General features: G+C 52.0%; 1 protein-coding gene across 1 annotated transcript in view; it reads right to left on the bottom strand.

The window, feature by feature from the left end:
- The window catches only part of Atp2c2 (ATPase secretory pathway Ca2+ transporting 2), a 58,562-nt gene that overhangs the window by 12,247 nt on the left and 27,368 nt on the right, over positions 1-18,947 (bottom strand). The window contains exons 5-14 of the mRNA XM_021220345.1: positions 18,691-18,726; positions 18,526-18,587; positions 14,632-14,740; positions 10,454-10,603; positions 10,249-10,317; positions 9,698-9,773; positions 6,957-7,023; positions 2,939-3,063; positions 2,703-2,800; positions 1,009-1,110 (exon numbers count right to left, since the gene is read on the bottom strand). Coding sequence (XP_021076004.1) covers positions 1,009-1,110; positions 2,703-2,800; positions 2,939-3,063; positions 6,957-7,023; positions 9,698-9,773; positions 10,249-10,317; positions 10,454-10,603; positions 14,632-14,740; positions 18,526-18,587; positions 18,691-18,726 — 894 coding nt within the window. The remainder of the gene's footprint in view (positions 1-1,008; positions 1,111-2,702; positions 2,801-2,938; positions 3,064-6,956; positions 7,024-9,697; positions 9,774-10,248; positions 10,318-10,453; positions 10,604-14,631; positions 14,741-18,525; positions 18,588-18,690; positions 18,727-18,947) is intronic.

Raw genomic sequence — 18,947 nt, 5'->3', positions numbered from 1 at the left:
TGGGCACTGCAGGCATGGCCTTACCGCTGGGCCAGGCTACGAGAGTTTCCTTCAAATCAGTCAGTGACTCAGACACACACAGGTGTGTGCTCCCCTGCCCTCCCCTACACTCAGGACTGGAACTCAGCGCCTCTCGCATGCTGGGCAAGGCTTTTCCCACCAGACTGTACCCCAGACCCCAGACCTAGTTTTAGTTTTTTGTTTTTAACATTTTGAGGTAGGGCTGGCTAAATCACCCAGGCTGGCCTTGAACTTGCAGTTCTCTCGCAATGCCAGAGAAAACTGCATTGTAATGATTGCAACGATCGCAAGGCACCTCGTTGGATGCCACCAGGATAGGAAATGGCTTAGGAGGAGTGCTGCTTCCTGAAGCTATCATAGCGGAGCACCTGGCACAGGTGGCCTGGGGTCTGAGGTGGGGTGGTGGGGTGGTGGGGTGGCAGTGGCCACTAGTAGGATCTCTACTTGGAGTGACACCATGCTCTGGAGCTGGAGAGTAGCGGTGACTACACACAGGAGGATGAGCAGACATCAATAAGCCACAGGCTTTTATGGAAGTGTTCTGCAGCAACAAGCGTAGGGAGGGAGAGAGCTAGACAAACTGACAGAGCATAAGCTGCTGCCTCTTCCCTGCCGCACTGAGGCTGAGCTCAGCCCTCCAGTGGTGACTCTTGAGTTTGTTCCTGAGTCTGTAAGGCTGGAGCTGAGGGGGCTGAGGGGAGGGGAGGCAGCCGAGCAGGGCCCACGTGAGAGGGAGGACTGCTGGGGAGGAGGGAGACTCTGACTTCCTGGAGGCTGCCTGTCACACAGAGAGGGCAGATGACTTAGTTGGAAGAGGAGTAAGATCCCCACCCAGGAGCCCAGCCAGGTTCCAGCCTTCCTTTCCCCTCTGCTTTCCTAGCCACTTAGGAGTGATGTCCGTCAGAGCGGAACACTGAGGTCTGTCAGTCACCCTGCTTCATTTCAGGCAAGTCACACACTGTTCCACTACGGCCACCCAATTCTCACCTCCACCAGCTTCCCCACTGACACGTTGTCGAATCCTTTGATTACTTCCTTGGATGGCAGAAGGCACACGGTCCCTTCACCGCTGTATCCGACGCCACTGACCTGGAAGGACATGGCAGGAGGGTGTCATCAAGAGCCAACCCCTCCCCCCCCAAACCCTGGATGGCACAGGTTCCCTCTTCTAGGGTCTACCCCAAAGTCATAAGCCTACACATGAGGGTGACCCTGCAGACTGTCAGCTGCTCAGACCCTCCCCGTGACAGTGGAGGCTGCGTGTACTACGGCAAGTGGCTGCAAGCGCTCCTGGTGGAGGCTGTGGTCACACGAGGGCCACACAAGTTAAGGTGCATACAGAGAGGGCTTGGAAGAGACTGTACCCTAAGCCAAGAGGAAACGCTGAGGCTTCTGCAGCTCAGAAACCTCTATCAGTGAAGACGGTGCAAGATGGGGCTGAAAAGCAGGCAGCCATACAATGTTTACAGATCGGCATGGCAGCATGCCAGGACAGTGTTGTTGAGAGGTGGCCGGAGGGGTGGCCAGTGGCTGAGAGTGATCTTATAAGAGACCCACGTTCAGTTCCCAGCACCACCACTAGATGGCTTTAAACTGCTTGTAACACCAGCTTTGGTGGGAATCCATCGCCCTCTTGTGGCCTCTAAGGTTACTGCATTTATGTGCACACTCTGGCACATAGGCGTATAGACATGCACATACATAATCTTTAAAACGGGAGAAAAAAAAGAAGAAAATTTTATGGACAAGAGCAGGCCATGGTCTATGAGCCCCTACTTGGTGATCCTTTGCTCTGGAAAGTCCCACAGAAAAGTATCCATACCCCAAACTGCTGGTTAAGGGAGCGTACAGCTGTGCCGTGCGAGAGGCAGAGAATAGTGTGACGCAGGGTCAGTTTGTCATGGGTGGTGACAGGTCCTCCTGTAGCCTTTAAATTTTATAAAGAGCTGGGTGCGGTGACTCACGCCTGGAACTCCATCATATGGAGAGCTGAGACAGGAGATTTACTGCGCAGTAAATCCTGGGCTACACAGTGGCTTCAGCCCAGCCCAGCCCAGCCCAGGCTACAGAGTGAAACTGTTTCAAAGAGCTCCAAGGCAGATGGGCCTAGTGGCTCAAACCTGTCGTCCTAGCTACTGGAGAGGCCAGGCAGGTGATCTCAAGTTCAAAGTCAGCTGGGCTACAAAGAAAGACCTTGTCTCCAAATAAAAGTGAACCCGGAAACCAGGGAGTACAGCTTCATAGCAGAGTGTTTTCCCAGCATGCCAGATGATCCTCAGTACCGAAAAGTTGGGCTGGGATGTTAATGAGGGGCTGGGAGTGTGGTTCAGTAGTACTGTGTCTGTCTAGCATAGAGGGAGACCCTGGGTTTCGTCCTGCAAAAATCTAAAAAGTAAAATTTGACAGTTAAAAAAATATAAGAGAGGAGCCGAGTGGTGGTGGACTGTGCCTTTAATCCCAGCACTCAGGAGACAGAAGCAGGTGGACCTCAGAGTTCAAAATAAATGAATAAAATCAAAGAGGCCATCTTAAATTGGTCACAATATTTTCTTAGACCAACCTCCATGGTATGTATTTCTTCCTTGTCATTCTAGAGGACTCTGTCATTCCCATGGGCAGGAGAGGGCTGGCAGGGCACACCTTGGTCTCCTGCCTTTCGAGAGAACACGAGGCTTACTTACCTCGGCATGGAACCCATCAGATGTGACAAGCTGGGTTGCTGTCATTTCGTTGGCCGTCAGAGTGCCTGTCTTGTCAGAGCAGATGACGTTACAGCAACCTGGCACCAGAGACAGGTTTAGAGAGATGAGCTGTCACCAGGTCTGGGTGACATACATGCTTTAAGCCCTGGGTTTATACAATCCCACCCCCCACCCCCACCCCCCGACTCAGTCTGCATGGGAGGGGGAGCCCTCACCAAGAGTCTCTACGATGGGCAGCTTTTTCACGATGACCCGCTTCTTCGCCATTCGCAGCACCCCCAGGACCAGTGTCACCATGACAACAATGGGCAGCCCCTCTGGAATGGCCGCCACTGCCAGGCTGGGTAGACAAGTTGAACCAGACTTAACACACCAAAGGGTGATATGAGTCTCAGCTGGCGCTGATGGGGATAATTTCATCTAGTGGAGCTAGTCTTTGCCACAGTGAACATTATATTGTACTCAATTTCTTTTCTTTTTAAAAATATTATATATGAGTACACTGTAGCTGTCTTCAGACACATCAGAAGGTGGCGTCAGATCTCATTACAGATGGTTGTGAGCCACCGTGTGGTTGCTGGGAACTGAACTCAGGACCTCTGGAAGAGCAGTCAGTGCTCTTAACCACTGAGCCATCTCGCCAGCCCTCTATTCAATTTCTAATCCCACGATGCACCGGTCTACTTCACTATTTCCGCCCTGACCACGTCCCTGGTAAACTACATCCGTGACTCAGGAGGGGCCTCTGCAGTCATGCAGTCACACGTTCGTGTGAACTGGTGCATGCTGCATCTTTTGGCATTTCATCCGTTCTCCTTTATGAGGATTACGAGGTAGAGTTTCTGGGGAGGCGCTCCGGCAGTTCCCGAGTCCGGAGACCAGTGAAGGCGGTGGCTTTTGGCACGCAGACTCTTCTGTGTCCCTTGAATTCCAGTGGCCACTGGCTAATTTAGTAGTTTACTATTTTTCCTGTGGCTACCAAAGAAACCAAAGCAGAGGGCGCCTCCCCCCCCCCTCAGCTCGCGCACACTTTCACAGAGTAGATCTGATGTCTGCTCACTTCATTATTACTGCCGCCCCCAGCACTGTGACCCCCCCCCAAAGCAGAGATCCTGAGAGAAGCTGGCCACACCCACTATCCAACCCGCTTCCTTTAGCTCTAGAGTGGAGGTGAAGATGCTCAACTTGTAACCACAGTGACCTCTCAAGTATTTTCATCAGAGGGGGCTGCCCACAGTAATTTCTAGGAAGGGTCTACTTGGCTTGTGGATGTGAGATGTGAGAGGGAAATCTCTTGTTACCTGAGAAGCCACACACAAGATAAGAGGAGGGGTCAGCCAGGTCATGCTGAACATGGGAGCCCCGGGCCAGGCCTGCCCAAAGCAAACTATCACCCTGATCTGGGACAAGTATACTGCCAGATCAACTGTCCTTCCCACAGAACTGGAGGCCAGGTGTTGCTTTTTTGTCTGTTTGTTTGTTTGTTTTTCGAGACAGGGTTTCTCTGTGTAGCTTTGGCTGTCCTGGAACTCACTTTGGAGACCAGGTTGGCCTCGAACTTAGAAATCCGCCTGCCTCTGCCTCCCAAGTGCTGGGATTAAAGGAGTGTGCCATCACTGCCTGGCGCAGGTGTTGCTTTAATACAGTGACTATATTTGTTTTTTACAAGTCAGTGTCTTGCGTAGCTCAGGCTGGCCTTGAACTCACAGTGTAGCTAAAAATAACTTTGATCTTACTTCCTCCACTGCAGTAGTGTGGGGATGAGATGGCTCACACCTGCAATCCCAGCATGCAGGAGGCAGAGGCAGGAGGATCACCCGTGAGTGGGAGTCCAGCCTGGGCTATGTCATTAGACCCTGGTCTTAAAAAAAAAAAAAAAAGCACAAAACAAAAAAGAGAGAATATGAATAGTGACCTTTCACCCGGAGACAATGAACCATTCAGAGACAAGTTATATAAACCAGGATTACTGAATTTGGCCAGGGAGTGGGGTCAGTTTCCATGGTGATGGTAAAGCCAGTTTCCTTGGTTTTTATGGCCTGGGCTGGATAGACCAGCTAAGCAAACATTTACTTTAGATTATGAGGGGGACGCCCCCATATTCAAGAGATGGGTGTAGTGTGCACACCTGGGTATGCTCATAGCATAAAAAAATAATCCACAAACTAATAAAGATCAGGAGAGACCAGGAAGAGCAAGTTCCTTGAATCATCTTTAATAACACTCTGGCCATCGGGGCCTGAGGTAGTTTCTAGAATAATTCTTCTCCGCTTTTCTTTCTTTTGCAATGTCTCCTCGGTAGATCTTATGCATTTCTACCTTCTGAGTCAGTGATGCCCCCCTCCTGCTACCTCTTCCTTCCTGGTGCTCCCCTCCTGCTATCTCTTCCTGCCTGGTGCTCCCCTCCTGTCATCTCTTCCTGCCTGGTGCTCCCCTCCTGCTATCTCTTCCTGCCTGGTGCTCCCCTCCCGCTATCTCTTCCTGCCTGGTGCTCCCCCCTCCTATTCTCTTAACTGACTCTTCTCAACTCCTTACTTTCAGTAGCCCAGAGAACACATCCCTGGGCACTTTCCCAGGCCCAGGTCCCTTCCTAGATCTCTCTCAGTCTCTCTCACAGGATTTCCCACGGGATGGGGACAGCATTTCCCACGGGAGCCAGCATTTCCCATGGGGTATCAATGCAGCATGGATGTTAAGCTGTAACTGTACTGTTGGTTAATATCTATTCATTATGTTATGGGTGTTGGTGGTTTGCCTGCATGTATGCCTGTGAAGGTGCCAGACGTCCTAGAATTGGAGCCACATAGAGTTGTGAGCTACCATGGGGTTGCTGGGAATTGAACCCAGGTCCTCTAGAAGAGCAGCCAGTGAACTTAAACCACTGGGCCATCTCTCCAGCCCCGGAACTGCACTGTTCACCCACACTTAAGTCATTCACATTTACTTTCTTCTCCAGCCTGAAAACCCCAGGCTGGAGGGCCCAGGCCCGAGGCTCAGTCAGTGCTTTGATGACATAACAGCCAGCCCATCAACACTCAGTCAATATTTGTAGGCCGGCGACGGCTGCCAGCTGCCTAGGGTGGGAACAGAGCCTTAGAAGTGAAGGGTCCCATCCTGCACCACGAGGGATGGATGGTTCAGAGTCTGTCCCGGATTCTGTAGCCATGGGCAGTTGTGGAGCCCGAGTCTCAGTTCCCCCACATGTAACATGTGTGACTTCCTGGAGCCAAGCAAGGACCAGCTAGCATCACATGTTCAGTTCCTGTTCCTTGTCCCAGGATCAGGAGATCCAGGCTCCCACTCCTGGGTACGCCAAACCCTGGGCTAAATTCTCTCGGCAGGGCATATATACCAGGTATATGCAGGGTATCAGAAGTTCAAGGCCAGCCTTGGCTAGATAAGAAGCTTAAACCCAGCCTGGGCTACATGAGATCCTGTCAGAGAGACAGACAGAGACAGAGAGACTGATGGATTCACCCAGGCCCTAACCCTGGATGTATGGCTGACCTTCTCTGGGAACAGGGTCTTGGTAGATGTAATCAAGTCAAGGTGATGTGCTGTGCTGATCTTTGAGGTGCAGGGATAGAACCCCAGGGCTTTGGACCCGCCAGTGACGGTCTATCACTGAGCTCCACCCTGGCCCATCTTAGAGTCTCTGGACTGTCAGCTTGATTGGACAGAGGAATCAATAGGAGATTAGTAAAGCATACCTCTGGGTGTAAGAGGATTGACTGGGTGTGTGAAAGGGCAGTGCCAGCCCATCGGGTCTAGATGGAATGAAGGAGGAGAGCCAGGAGCACCTGCGTGTGTCCCTGATTTCTGCTGCTAGGAGGATCTCAAGCCATAGCGGCTGGCTCACCACAGAAGCAAGGTGACGGTGGGGGACGGGGGACCTTTGAAACCTCCAGTCAAAAGAAGCTGTTGTTCCCTTCCTTTCCTTGTGTGTTTTGTCACATGACTAGAAACTGATAAACAAGGTCACGCCCCGTCTGTGCTGGGGGGCACACTCTTATCTAGATAGGCTACCCGTGTGGCCCAGGCTCTCAGCTGGGTAGACCCAAGCCACAGAGGGATGAGAAGGCGTCCCCATGTTCTATACAATGCAACCTCTCCCCCACTTGCCACTGGAGACCCGGTTTGGTGGGGCCAAGAAGTATCTCCCCGATCCCTGCCCGCCCTGCAGCACGCCACCCGCTCTGCTGGGGAAGGGACCTGGGAGCCTTGACCACATACCTGACCCCGACAGTGAACATGCTGAGAAAGGGCTTTCCTTGTACCCAGCCAACCAACATCAGGAGACCTGCGAGAGACCAGACAGCATCAGCGTGGGCTCCTGTGTCCCCAGCGCCCCGTTGTTCTTATAGCGGCTTCCTGAGGGGCTCTCTGGGAACTCAAATCCTGGGAATAAGTAGTGACTACAGGAGCTTGAAGTCGCAGGGCTGGAAAAGGAGGACGGCCTTGTATGCACGAAGCCCAGTCCAGTCTCCAGAACTGGGAGATGGGGGGGGGGTGTAGTTCCAAAGGAGGTAAGCTGGATGTGTAGGCACAGTGGCTCATACTTGTCATCCCAGCGTTCTGGAGGCTGAGGCAGGAGGATAGCCATGGGTTTGAGGTCAGCATGGACCTTGTTTCAAATGAACGAAAAACAAGGAACTAGAAAGAACCCACTTCCACCCATTCTATTTAGAGAAAACACATTTTACCAGGAAATAAGTCCTCTTTTATCCCCTCCCCTCCTCCCGCCCGAAAGATTCCCACCAAGCTTAGGATGAGGACACGAGTCACCAGTTCACACTGGGCTGATCTCATTTACACTGTCACTCCTCTGAGGGCTGGGTAAGGCCTCTGTTGCTTCCTCTTGCTTTTGTTTAGTTTCTCAGTGTTGGGGATGGATCCCAGAGCCTCACACACCCCAGCAAGCTCTCTCCCGCAGAGCCACCCCCCAACCCACCCTCCCCCCCCCCGTCACTGTTTTTTTTTTAATATGCCTTAGGTCCCAATTAAATTTCCTCTTCCTCCTTGGCCAACCAGTTATCAAATGTTTGCTAAGCACTAGGTATTGTGTTGGCCCCTGGAGGTGTGGGGAAGACTTGGTCTGAGTCACCGCTGGGACCCAGTGAACAAATTCACAAGATGTTCCAGCAATAAAGGACTGAAAGACCTGGATCCTGGGCCCTGTTGTCACAGCTCCTTAACCTCTGCATTGCCCACCATGCCTTTCTCTTCCTGAATAGAACATCTCTACCTCTCTCCCCATTCCCAAGCTTCTCTGCTCCAATACTTTGTTCAAGGATAGAAGAACCTGGGGATGTCAGCAGGTGCCTTCCCTATTTGGAGTCTTTCCTCTAACAGTGTCGTTCTGGGATCCCGAAAGGTCCTTGAGGATGGGCCCCTTCCTAATGGCTCTACTGTTGGCTCTTGGTAGAGACAGGGCATTCTGATCTGGCATCACAAGCCATTGTCTCTTCCCTTACGGGTCAATCCAGCCGGGTCTGTCAATCACCAGCTAGAGACCACCCCTAGGAAGTCTGAGTCACCGGAAGTCCTTCTAAGGAGGCGGGAGGAATAATTATCCCCCTTAAAGACATAATGCACGGTTCCTCCCTGGAAAATGCTCTGACATCAGTCCTTCACAGAGCCTCACCAGGCAACTCTGATGAGTTGGCCCCATTTCTGACTCCTCGTAGGGATAATCTCGTGGGTGGAAGCATCATCTGTCAATAAAGAGCTGAATGGCCAAGAAGCGGAGGCAGGGTTAGTAGGTGGGGCATCCCGCAGGGGTGGGGCGTGAAGACTGAGGAATTCTGGGAAATAGAGAAGCGTGAGATGATACTCTACCCAGCCTCTGAGGAAGCAGACATACGAACATACGAACTGAAGAGAGGTAACTAGCCATGTGGCCGACATAGAATAGTATAAGTGGGTTAATGTACGTTGCAAGCTAGCAGGGAACGAGCCAGAGTTATGGCCCGGGCATTTTTTTCCCCCACAATAATAATCCTCCCAGTTTTACTCGGGAACTGGGGCGCAGGTGGAAAAGCCCACAGTTACAAGCCCTAACGCAGAGAAGTAGCTTTTTCCTTTCTATTCTTTTCCATCTCTTTCTTTCGGGTACTGACCAAAGACAGAACATATTTTCTCTAGTGCTACCCCTGACCCTGTCGCCTTCGCCATATGGCACTGCTGACCTCCATGGCAGAACATTCTGGTCTAACTCTAGAAAGCCATGGACATGGTCTGTCTTCCTCCCCCCATTCTTCTCTCTGAAAGATGTTCCATTATTTTCTCTCAAAATCTAATAAAAATGTCCCCAAGTTCATTTAAAAGCTATTTTATTGCTGGGTGGTGGTGGCACATGCCTTTAATCCCAGTACTTGGGAGGCAGAGGCCAAGTGTATCTGTGAGTTTGAGGCCAGCCTGGTCTACAGAATGAGTTCCAGGACAGCCAAGGACTGCACAGAGAGACCTTGTCTTGAAAAAAACCAAAAAAACAGTCGAACATAAATAAATATATAAATAAATATATAAATAAATATATAAATGAATAAATTTCTTTTATTAATGAGACTAAGAACCCAAAGAGGGGACCCCATTTTCAAGTGTATGGTAGTTTGAATATGGTTGATCCAGGGAGGCACTATTAGGTGGTATGGCCTCCTAGTCACATGGGAGCCAGTATTCCCCTGGCTGCCTTCCAATCAAGATGTAGAACTCTCAGCTCCTCCTGCACCATGCCTGCCTAGACACTGCCATGCTTCCTGTCTTGATGATAATGGACTGAACCTCTCAGCCGTAAACCAGCTCCAATTAAATGTTATCCTTTATAAGAGTTGCCTTCAGTCACAGTGTCTCTTCACTGCAGAGGAAACCCCCAGACACCCAGTAATGTATGGTCCCCAACACGGAGTCCCTGAAGTTTCACCCGCACGGCCCTGCTGGGTCTGCAGAACCCATCAGGAGCCGACCTCACTCACCGATGATGCCAAAGGAAAAGACCGTTAGCTGCTTGCCCAGCTTGTCCATGCTCTTCTGCAGCGGAGTTTTAGGTGTCTGCAGGTTGAGGAGGAGGGGGAGGGGTAGAGGGACCATCAGTGACCTTGGATACCATGCCAATATATTTGATAAACATGGTAAGTTTTTTTTTTTTAATTTATTTTTGCAGGGGGGTGGGGGTGTCAAGGCACACATTGAATTCTGAGGATAACCTTCGGGAGTTGGGTCTCTCTTTCCCGTGTGAGGGTCACCAAGATTGGCGGCAGGTACCCTTGCCCATTGAGCTATCTCACCAGCACACTTGCTAAGTTTTAACATTAAAAACAAAAAGTATGCTCCCAAATCCCATGTCCTCCAACTTTCTGTAGAGGAACAGGGCTGACTCCGACTTAGAACAAGTCTGATGGAAGCTGTGGCTGGCCACCCTCAGCCCTGCTGCCCTCCTCTTCTATCTCCCCGCAGCCCTGGCAGCCCAGAAGCCCCAAAGCCTCACAGCACCCCCCCCCCCGCCTCGCAGGCCCGCAGCCCTCACCTCTTCCGCCCGCATCATCTTGAAAACTTCTCCAAACTGAGACTGTTCCCCGGTTCCGATCACAACTCCCTGTGTGGAGGAGAAAGGGCGGTAACATACATACATACATACATACATACATATATATGTGTGTGTGTGTGTGTGTGTGTGTGTGTATTGTATATATATATGACTATAACTGGCAGGACCCCGGGGTTGTGTTTACCTGACCCTTCCCGCACTGCACCAGTGTCCCCATGAAAGCCACGTTGCTCAGGGTGCTGAGATCCCCGCCGCCAGCCAGTGGGCTGTCTGTTTTGCCGCATGGCTCCACTTCGCCTGTGAAGCTGGATTCATCCACCAGGAGATCTGTGACCTGGGGGCGGGGGGGGGCAAAGGTGAGGCCCTCAGATCCCCTCTTGCCCTACAGAGGCCTTGAGGATTGGACCAGTACCAAAAGCCTTGTCAGATGTCAGGCAGGGAAGGGGCCTTGGAAAACCAGACTCAGAAAAGCTTGGAGCTCTGGGCCTCTCCAGGAAGATGTGCACATCTCACGCCCTGTGTAATGCTATTTGCAGTGTCAGAATCAGCAGAAAAACGTGACTCAACGCTCCCTGGAACACTTCTTTGTCTCGCTAAGCTCCTGGGCCTGCCTCCCACCCAGCATCTTTCACCCCTGTGAGAGCCTTGTGGTAACCGAAGGCTCTGCTCTGGATGTGGAGTGAGCTTCTCCAGGGCTTTGTGTGTTGCCACTGAGCTGTTAATAATGTGGAACAGGCCCAGTGAGATGTCAGGCGAGGACACAAGGCAGAACGGAAGGGCAGACCTGAGCCGAGGCCTCAGGATGGGAAGGGCCAATGGGAAACGGTCCCAGCAGCACCTAGGGCCCCTTTGAGGAGATAGCAGTGTCTCTGGGTGGAGCTTGGGCCTTTCCTGTTCAAAACAGCTATTTACTGTCCATTTAACCTTCAAGGTCAGCTCCAATGGTGGTTGTCTCCAAGGAGCTCTTCCTGCCCTTGGCAGGCAGGGGGCTGGCCTCTTGGGTCTCAGGCTCTCCCAACAGTCATTGAACAACTACCTCCAAGGACAGGCTCAGGCCTGATCCTCTGGGCTGGAAACCCAGGAGAGGCCAGGTCACGTCTGTTCTCTGCTGTATTCTGGACACCCAGCACAGAGCCCTGCACACAGAAGCATGGGTCAGCTGGGGCTTGGCAGTGCCTGTATGCCATCCAGAACCTGGGTGGCTGAGGCAAGAGGACCAAAAGTTCAAAGCCAGCCCGGACAACTTAGTGAAACCTGTCTCAAACTAAAATGCGAATCGAGGGCTAGAGATGTCACTCCGCGGTTGTATCGCTCAGCGCTTGGTGTGGGCTTAACATGCATGAGGCCCAGGGTCCCCTAAGACCCTTAGGGAGGAGAGGAGATCAGAGAGGGGCTAAGGGTTGGAAGGAGCCATAAGAAATGCAGGGGACTGGCACCTCCTGTCACTGGGAAGCTCCTGGTCTCTAGAGCTGGGGGAGGAGGGAGGAGGGAGGAGGGAGGAGCAGGCCTTGCCTATACTTGGGCCCTGGGGCTTATTACAGTAGCTGCTGGTGCCTGGCAGGCAAAAGGGACACAGAAAGACAGCTGGACAAGAGTGGGGCAAGAACAACAGCTCAGGTTCGAAGCTACCCTGCATGCCACCTCAGGAGGCTATACAGCCTTATTATCGCCTTATAGAGACAGGCTCCTTAAGGACAAACAAAACCGCACGTGTTGATGATGGGTATACACTCTAACAAGTGTCTCTGTGCAGCTTCAATTTGAGCGGACGTCACAGAGTACGCAAAGCCAAGATGGCAGAAACATCACTAGGGGACCAAGCTGGTAGGGCCACACCAGGGCGCACATGGCTCTGGTGACCTAGAGTTGAGTTTGCAGTCTACGATCATAGAGAAACACTGGTCTCTTCCCAGGGGCCTCCAATAGAGCGTCCGAATGAGGAGGAGCAGGAAGTTTCAGTGAGGAGGACTCATTAATCTCGGGGTGGGGTGTGGGGGTGGGGGAATGTGAGGATAAGGCAGGGGTTGGGTGCGGAGAGACATGGAAGCGTCCAAGAGAGAGCTGGAGACATAGCCCACACAGCCCCAGTGTGTCCAAGGTGGCTGTGCTGGAGGGTGGGGCCCACAAAGGCTCCCTCCTTTCCCGGGCCACCTGGGTATTTCTGCTCACTCCTCTACAGTCCTGTCTCTGGTGTCACTAGGACCTCTTTATAAAGCTTACTTGGAATTCTGACAGCTCAGTTCAATTGTCCTCACTTTAGACTCCACAGCAGGGAAAGAATAGGCAAGAACTTCTGCCTCTGTTCCCACTCGGGGACAGACAGTAAGGCTTCGTAGCACCGGCACCTTGCAGCTGTGCGCGAGCTATTGTGAACCCTGTCCTGAGGTTTCTAAACCTCCTGTTCTAGGAACTCACTGGTCAGGGTCGGGCACTCCCGACTCTCGGAGCTTAATCGCTGATAAAGGTTTTCTGCTGTGAATAAACAAAGCTATCGATTGTCCCAGGGAGCCTCGAAATGCCAATGGGGAGATGTTCGGGGCACAGTGGTGCTATCTTTGCATTACTGATACGTGCAGGTGTTACGGAAATGAATACGAGGCTGCATGAGCTGGTCGCAGCAGTCAGGGGGATGCTTAAAATGACCTAGAAGCCTGAGGTCCATTCGGGGCTACACAAGCTTAAATCACCCGCCAACATCTGGGCTATTACAGGTGGTGGATTATCTGGCTCTCAGCACTCTGTGCAGTCTAGACAAAGTCTGTTATGCAGTGAGACACCAGGACTTAAAGTGTGAGGCTCCCCTGCTCCTCACACAGACCGAGCCAGCCAATGTTTCCTTAGTTCTGGACCCTAGAAACTACTTAATCCTCCTGACCCAGGCTGTTATCACCTCCTGTGTGGCATTTAAAGGAACGGAGGCACGAAGCGGGTAAGCAGAGAGCTCCAGGTTACTTACACACTTGGCATTTTAGGTGTCAAGTTAAAAATCAGGCACATGTGTAGCCCCTCTTGTGGCTCTGCCTCTTTACCTCCCAAGAACACTTACAGCAGAAAGAGCTCCGCATCCCCGAAACTCCGTGGATAAATGTCTCAGTCACTTGCCATTCATCTCACTAAAAGCCTAAGCAGTACTTGGGAGCCGCTGTCACTCATGTGACTGCCACCCAGACCTTTCTCCAGAATGTAGCATCATCTCACACAGAATGCTTCTACTAGATGCTAGCTCTGAACCTTCAAGGTGTGAGAGAACACTGCTCCACCAGGGTCGCCAAGCCAGCCCTCTGCTGCCCTTGATGGTTCTCTGCCTCAGTTTCCCTCTCTGCTCTGAAGCAGCCCATAGCCTGTGCCAGTCCTGCCCTGGATGGTTTTGCCATTGTGATCTGCTCTGTAAATCACATGCCCTGAGTGAGGAGAGAATTTAGTTGGTAAAATGCTTGCCTTGCTAGCACAAAGACCTGATCTGAGTCCCAGACCTTTGTGGGAAGAAAAGAGAGAAGACAATGATGAAGAGGAGGAGGGAGAGGGGGAGGGAGGAGAAGGGAAAGAGGAGGAGGGGGAGAGGGAAGAGGAGGAGAAAGGAGAAGGGAAGGAGGAGGAGGAGGGAGGAAGAGGAGGAAGGGAGGAGGAGGGAGGAAGAGGAGGAANGGAGGGAGGAAGAGGAGGAAGAGGGGGGAAGAGGAGGAGGAGGGAGGAAGAGGAGGAAGAGGGGGGAAGAGGAGGAGGAGGGAGGAAGAGGAGGAAGAGGGGGGAAGAGGAGGAGGAGGGAGGAAGAGGAGGAGGAGGGAATGGTGGTGGCTGGCAGCCGCTGCCATGGCAGCAGTGTGCAGTGGAAATGCCAGAGCTAGGGAGAGTGGGACTAGCCATTCAGCCAGCTGAGGCTACTTGGCAAGCTCTGGGCTCAAGGAACACAGTGTCTGAGAAATGACAGCCAAGGTGGTTCAGCAGCCTCCGTGCTCACATGCACACACACACAAGCTTGCACACATAATACACAAAATTCCATATGCTAGGGTCCGTGCTGGCTGCTCCCATCCCCCCTCAGCCATGGGACGGTGTTCCCAGCTCCCTAGAGGATACTCAACTAAAAGAACAGATTATAATAAGTGGTCTCTCTGTCTCTGTCTGTCTCTTCTTTCTGTGTCACTCTCTCTCAAGACAGAAGACAATCACTAATATTTTTGGACCATTGTTAACCATGGGTAACCATCTGGAATGGGAGCCACACAGCAGGGGAAGCTCTGTTCATAGAAGAGTAAGCTGCTTGGTAATGGTAGATGTGGGGGTCTTGTGTCCACACTGCCTGCTCATCAGGATGAGCTACTCTATGCAGGCTATGATGCCATTGTCGAGTGGTGCTCTCACCTCAGTGAGTCGGATGTCAGCAGGGATCCGATCTCCCATGGACAAGGACACGATGTCTCCCGGAACCAGGTCTCGAGCGAGCATGTGCCGGAGTTTGCCGTCTCTCAGGCTGCGTGGAAGAGGGGACAGCATGGTGACCCCTGTTTCACACCCTCTGACTAGATGAAAAGATCAACTTGGCATTTTTATTGCAGGCAGACTCGAGACTACAGTCCTGCTTTGTAAAGTCTTGTCTCTCAAAATGCTTTGAGAAGGCATATGGCTACTGTACTGGCTGGTTCTCTGTGTCAACTTGACACAGGCTGGCTGGAGTTATCCCAGAGAAAGGAGCCTCCCTTGAGGAAATACCTCCATGAGATCCAGCTGTAAGGCATTTTCTCAATTAGTGATCAAGGGGGGAGGGCCCCTTGTGGGTGGTGCCATCCCTGGGCTGGTAGTCTTGGGTTCTATAAGAGAGCAAGCTGAGCAAGCCAGTAAGTAACATCCCTCCATGGCCTCTGCATCAGCTCCTGCTTCCTGACCTGCTAGATTTCCTGTCCTGAATTCTTTTGGTGATGAACAACAATGTGGAAATGAAAGCTGAATAAATCCCTTCCTCCCCAACTTGCTTCTTGGTCATGATGTTTGTGCAGGAATAGAAACCCTAAGACAGCTACTGAGAGACCCTGGGTCTCCTGAGAAACGAGGCCACTGCCTCTGGTGAGGTTCAGTAGGTGGAGGCCATCTAGTCGGTGGCCTCCAAATGGCACCTGGGAAAACACACTTTGACGCTGAGAGAACACACTGCCCTGCCTTGGGGGCTGGGAGGGGAGGATGCCATCAAGGGGACAGCTTCAGTGCCTGGTCACCTATGACTGTCGGGACACAGGCTTCTACTACAGACATCCTCTCCTCTAGTTCCCTAGCTCAGCAGAGAGGGAGAGTTGGGACAAGCTCCCACCTGCCCCAAAACCCTCCAATGGCCTTGGGGGCAACCCCCACAAAAATCTGCCATCTGGTCTACCTCCTACCACTCCTGGTTCCACTCAGGCCTTAAACACACCCCCTGTCATGGTCTTGGGTCTTTGTAGACCTTGACAGATGGCAGAGGAGCCCCCTTCCTCCTGGCAGGAGACTTGATTTAGCTTGGGCCTCCTTTCTCTACAGCTGTCTGTTTATTTAGCTAGTGGGCCGTACCTGGGTAATCATCAGAGTGGTTCCATCTTTGCCTTTGACAGGCTTATGAGACATGAGGTGTTCGTTGGAACCTTGCCCTGTACACAGTCTCTTCAGTGTTTGTGACTGTGATGGCCAGAGCTCTGGCAGCCATCTTGGCATCTCCAGGGAAGCCAGTCAGAGCGAGGCGGCAAGCCCAAGGCCATAGCACCACTTCAATCAACCCCCACTCTGATCCCTTGCTACGACATGATATCATTTCCTCGTGTCCTGCGCAATTCAATTTTCCATTCCTTGTGGCCAAAAACACCAGGCTCACTCCCGCTGCCCCACAGGTCCGTCTTTCAGTGCCCTCCCTGCCTTCAGTGTCCTGTCAGGGCCACCTGGTGATACTCAGAGCTGTCCTTGTTTCCCATCTCCCCTACCCCCGCCACTGCCACACCCCTGTGGGTTTTCTTGGTTTGATGGTTTGGGCTTTGGGAAGTAGTGAGTCCCTGCTGCTTCCTAGTTATCCTGTCTCTTGGCTCACCTCCCTGTCTCTATCATAAGAAGACCCCAAGCTCTTGGAGGCCCACAGTCCCCACCCCCATTCTTCCCACCAGGACTATCTTCTCATTGCTGAGCACCTCATCAGGTCCTTGGCCCTTCTTTGAAAGGGAAACTGTCTCTGAATTGGCCTCCAGGGCTATCGTTAATGTACCCAACTATGGAAAGGTCAAGACTTGGTATTTAAGCTTAAAGTCATCATCGTAGATCACTCATTTCTGGCTGCTCAGCTGATAATGTCATTTGTCTGGGTTTCCTAAAACCTCCTTCTCCAACCAGTGAAACCAGAGAGTCATTGTCCCTTGCAGCTTCTGGAATGTTCATCCTGCCTATGGGTCCATACCTCCCTCTCCATCCCGGCTGTGCCCTCTTCCTCTGTCTTGCATCTGTCTGTCTGTCTGTCTGTCTCATACACATCCCATAACTGCTGGCACTTTGGGAGACCAGCCAGACCCATGACCTACGAGGCTTTCTTCCCATGCTGTGGGTGTTCCTGTGAACCTCTAGGCGGGCTCCAAGCCGAGCTGAGTGTCTGAGTCTCCTAACACCTCAGGCCATGTGGAACCTCTTGTCCTCATTATGACCAGTGCAGGTACTGAGGGATCCAGCCACTGTGAGGCCCTCAACCGGGCCCGTGGGTGGGCGAAGGATAGGTCTTTCCTGAGTCCCGTCAGTTCAGGGAAGTAGCTTGTGAGTTAGTTCTACATGGTGCCCTTAAAAGCTGGCCCCAGAGCTGGAAGATGGCTCAGCAGGGTCAAACCTGACTACCTGATTACCCTAGAAGCCCATGGCAGGAGAGGATTGGCTCCTCCAAGTTGTCTTCTGACCTTACACAGACCACAGCATGCTACATTGATACAAATACACACAAATAAGTAAACGTTTAAAAAAAACAAATGTAGTTGGCCCCTAACGCATCCAGACTCCTCTCTGTCCAAGCTTCTTATCTCACTGACCTGTTGTTCACTTTAATCAAGTCAAAGGACAGAGAATGAGGACCCCCACCTCCTTAGTCAGCCTCATTTGGAGCTCCTAGAAACCATGGCTAGCAGCACCACACTGTACAGAGCAGGTTAGGCAATACTTCTAGAAGTTTCTACGGATGCGTGCTGCACGAGGTTGAAGGGCCGTGAAGGACAGATGGTGTCCTTGTTGCTTTCGCGTTATCTTCCTTTTTAAACAGCATTGTGGACTGGCCAGAGGCCGCCACCTGCCCAGAGCCGCTGATCCAATCAGGGAGGGAACACCCTTGTGGTGGTTCGAATGAGAATGGCCCCCACAGTCTCACAGGTTTGGATGCTTGGTCCCAGTTTCTGGATGTGTTTGGGAAAGATTGGGGGGTGTGGTCTTGTTGGAGGAGGTGTGGCCTTGGTTGGAGGAGGTGTGGTCTTGTTGGAGGAGGTGTGGTCTTGTTGGAGGAGGTGTGTGGCTGGGGGGGGGGGTGTCCAAAAGCCCACAACATCCAACTCTTGCACACACATTCTCCCTCTCCCCCTCTTCCTTTCTTCCTCTCCCCTTCTCCCTCTCCTCCACCCTTCTCCCTCTCCTCCCCTGCTCGTGGTTGTCGTCTCAGTGTCTCAAATGTAAGCTCTCAACCACTACTCTGGTGCCAAGCTGACCTACCTGCCTGCCATGACAATTATGACCCCCCCCTTCTGAAACGGTGAGCCCCAAAAATCTCCTCCTTTATAAGCTGCCTTGGTCATGGTGTTTCTTCACAACAATACGACAATCCCTAGGACCGCCCTGCACATATATCCATGCCAGAGCCACACCGCGCTCTGCTCTGCAGCCGGGCCTGATACTGCCCCAGTTTAACTTTATCTTGGCACTCTGGGCTCTCTCTTCAGGCAAAAACTCAGGTTTCTGCTTTATTTTTCAGGCTCTTCCCCTCACCCCCTGCCAAGACAAGTTAGTCCCTGATGCCAGAGCAGATGCCCAGAGAGGTCAAGCCTCCTGTCTATGGTCACACAGCAAGGCACTGCTAGGGCAGATACCAGGTCTCCTTGCCCGCAGTGAGACCAAGATTGTTCTCCCCATGTCACACCATGAAGGTGACAGCACTGGCCAAGCACTGGCTTCTGCATCCACTCCTGACTCCAACTTCCATCCTGTGTGCGTTCCTGTCCTGACTCCTTGTCAGACCCATCAGCTCCTTCTGTGGACCAAGGGCTTACGGAGGCCCTGACTTACCAGTTGCACTCTGGAGGCACCAGCTTGGTGAGCTCTTCCAGAGACTTCTCCGACCTGTACTCCTGGCAGGAAGCATATCAGATGTGCTGTTCAAGGGTGGGAACCCCAACAAATTCCCACCACGTCCCAGTTACTCCACCCTGATGGGACTCAGGGTGTACGCACCTGGATGAAGCCAACAGTCACTACGATGAGAACGGCCTGGAAGACAGGGTGCGGGAGGGGGGATGTGAGCCCTACTTTCAATGGGGCTCTGGCTCAGGGGCTCTGAGCACACCCTGCACCCCAAGCCTGGTGGTACAGACCTGTGATCCAAGGCCTATATATACTATATATAGAATATATATGTATACCATTTATATAAACCATATATGTATATATATATATATATATATATATATATATATATATATATATATATA

The sequence above is a fragment of the Mus pahari genome, chromosome 20 (assembly GCF_900095145.1).
Source record: "Mus pahari chromosome 20, PAHARI_EIJ_v1.1, whole genome shotgun sequence".
Taxonomy (NCBI): Eukaryota; Metazoa; Chordata; class Mammalia; order Rodentia; family Muridae; genus Mus; species Mus pahari.
This window is presented reverse-complemented; position numbering and strand designations above follow the sequence as displayed.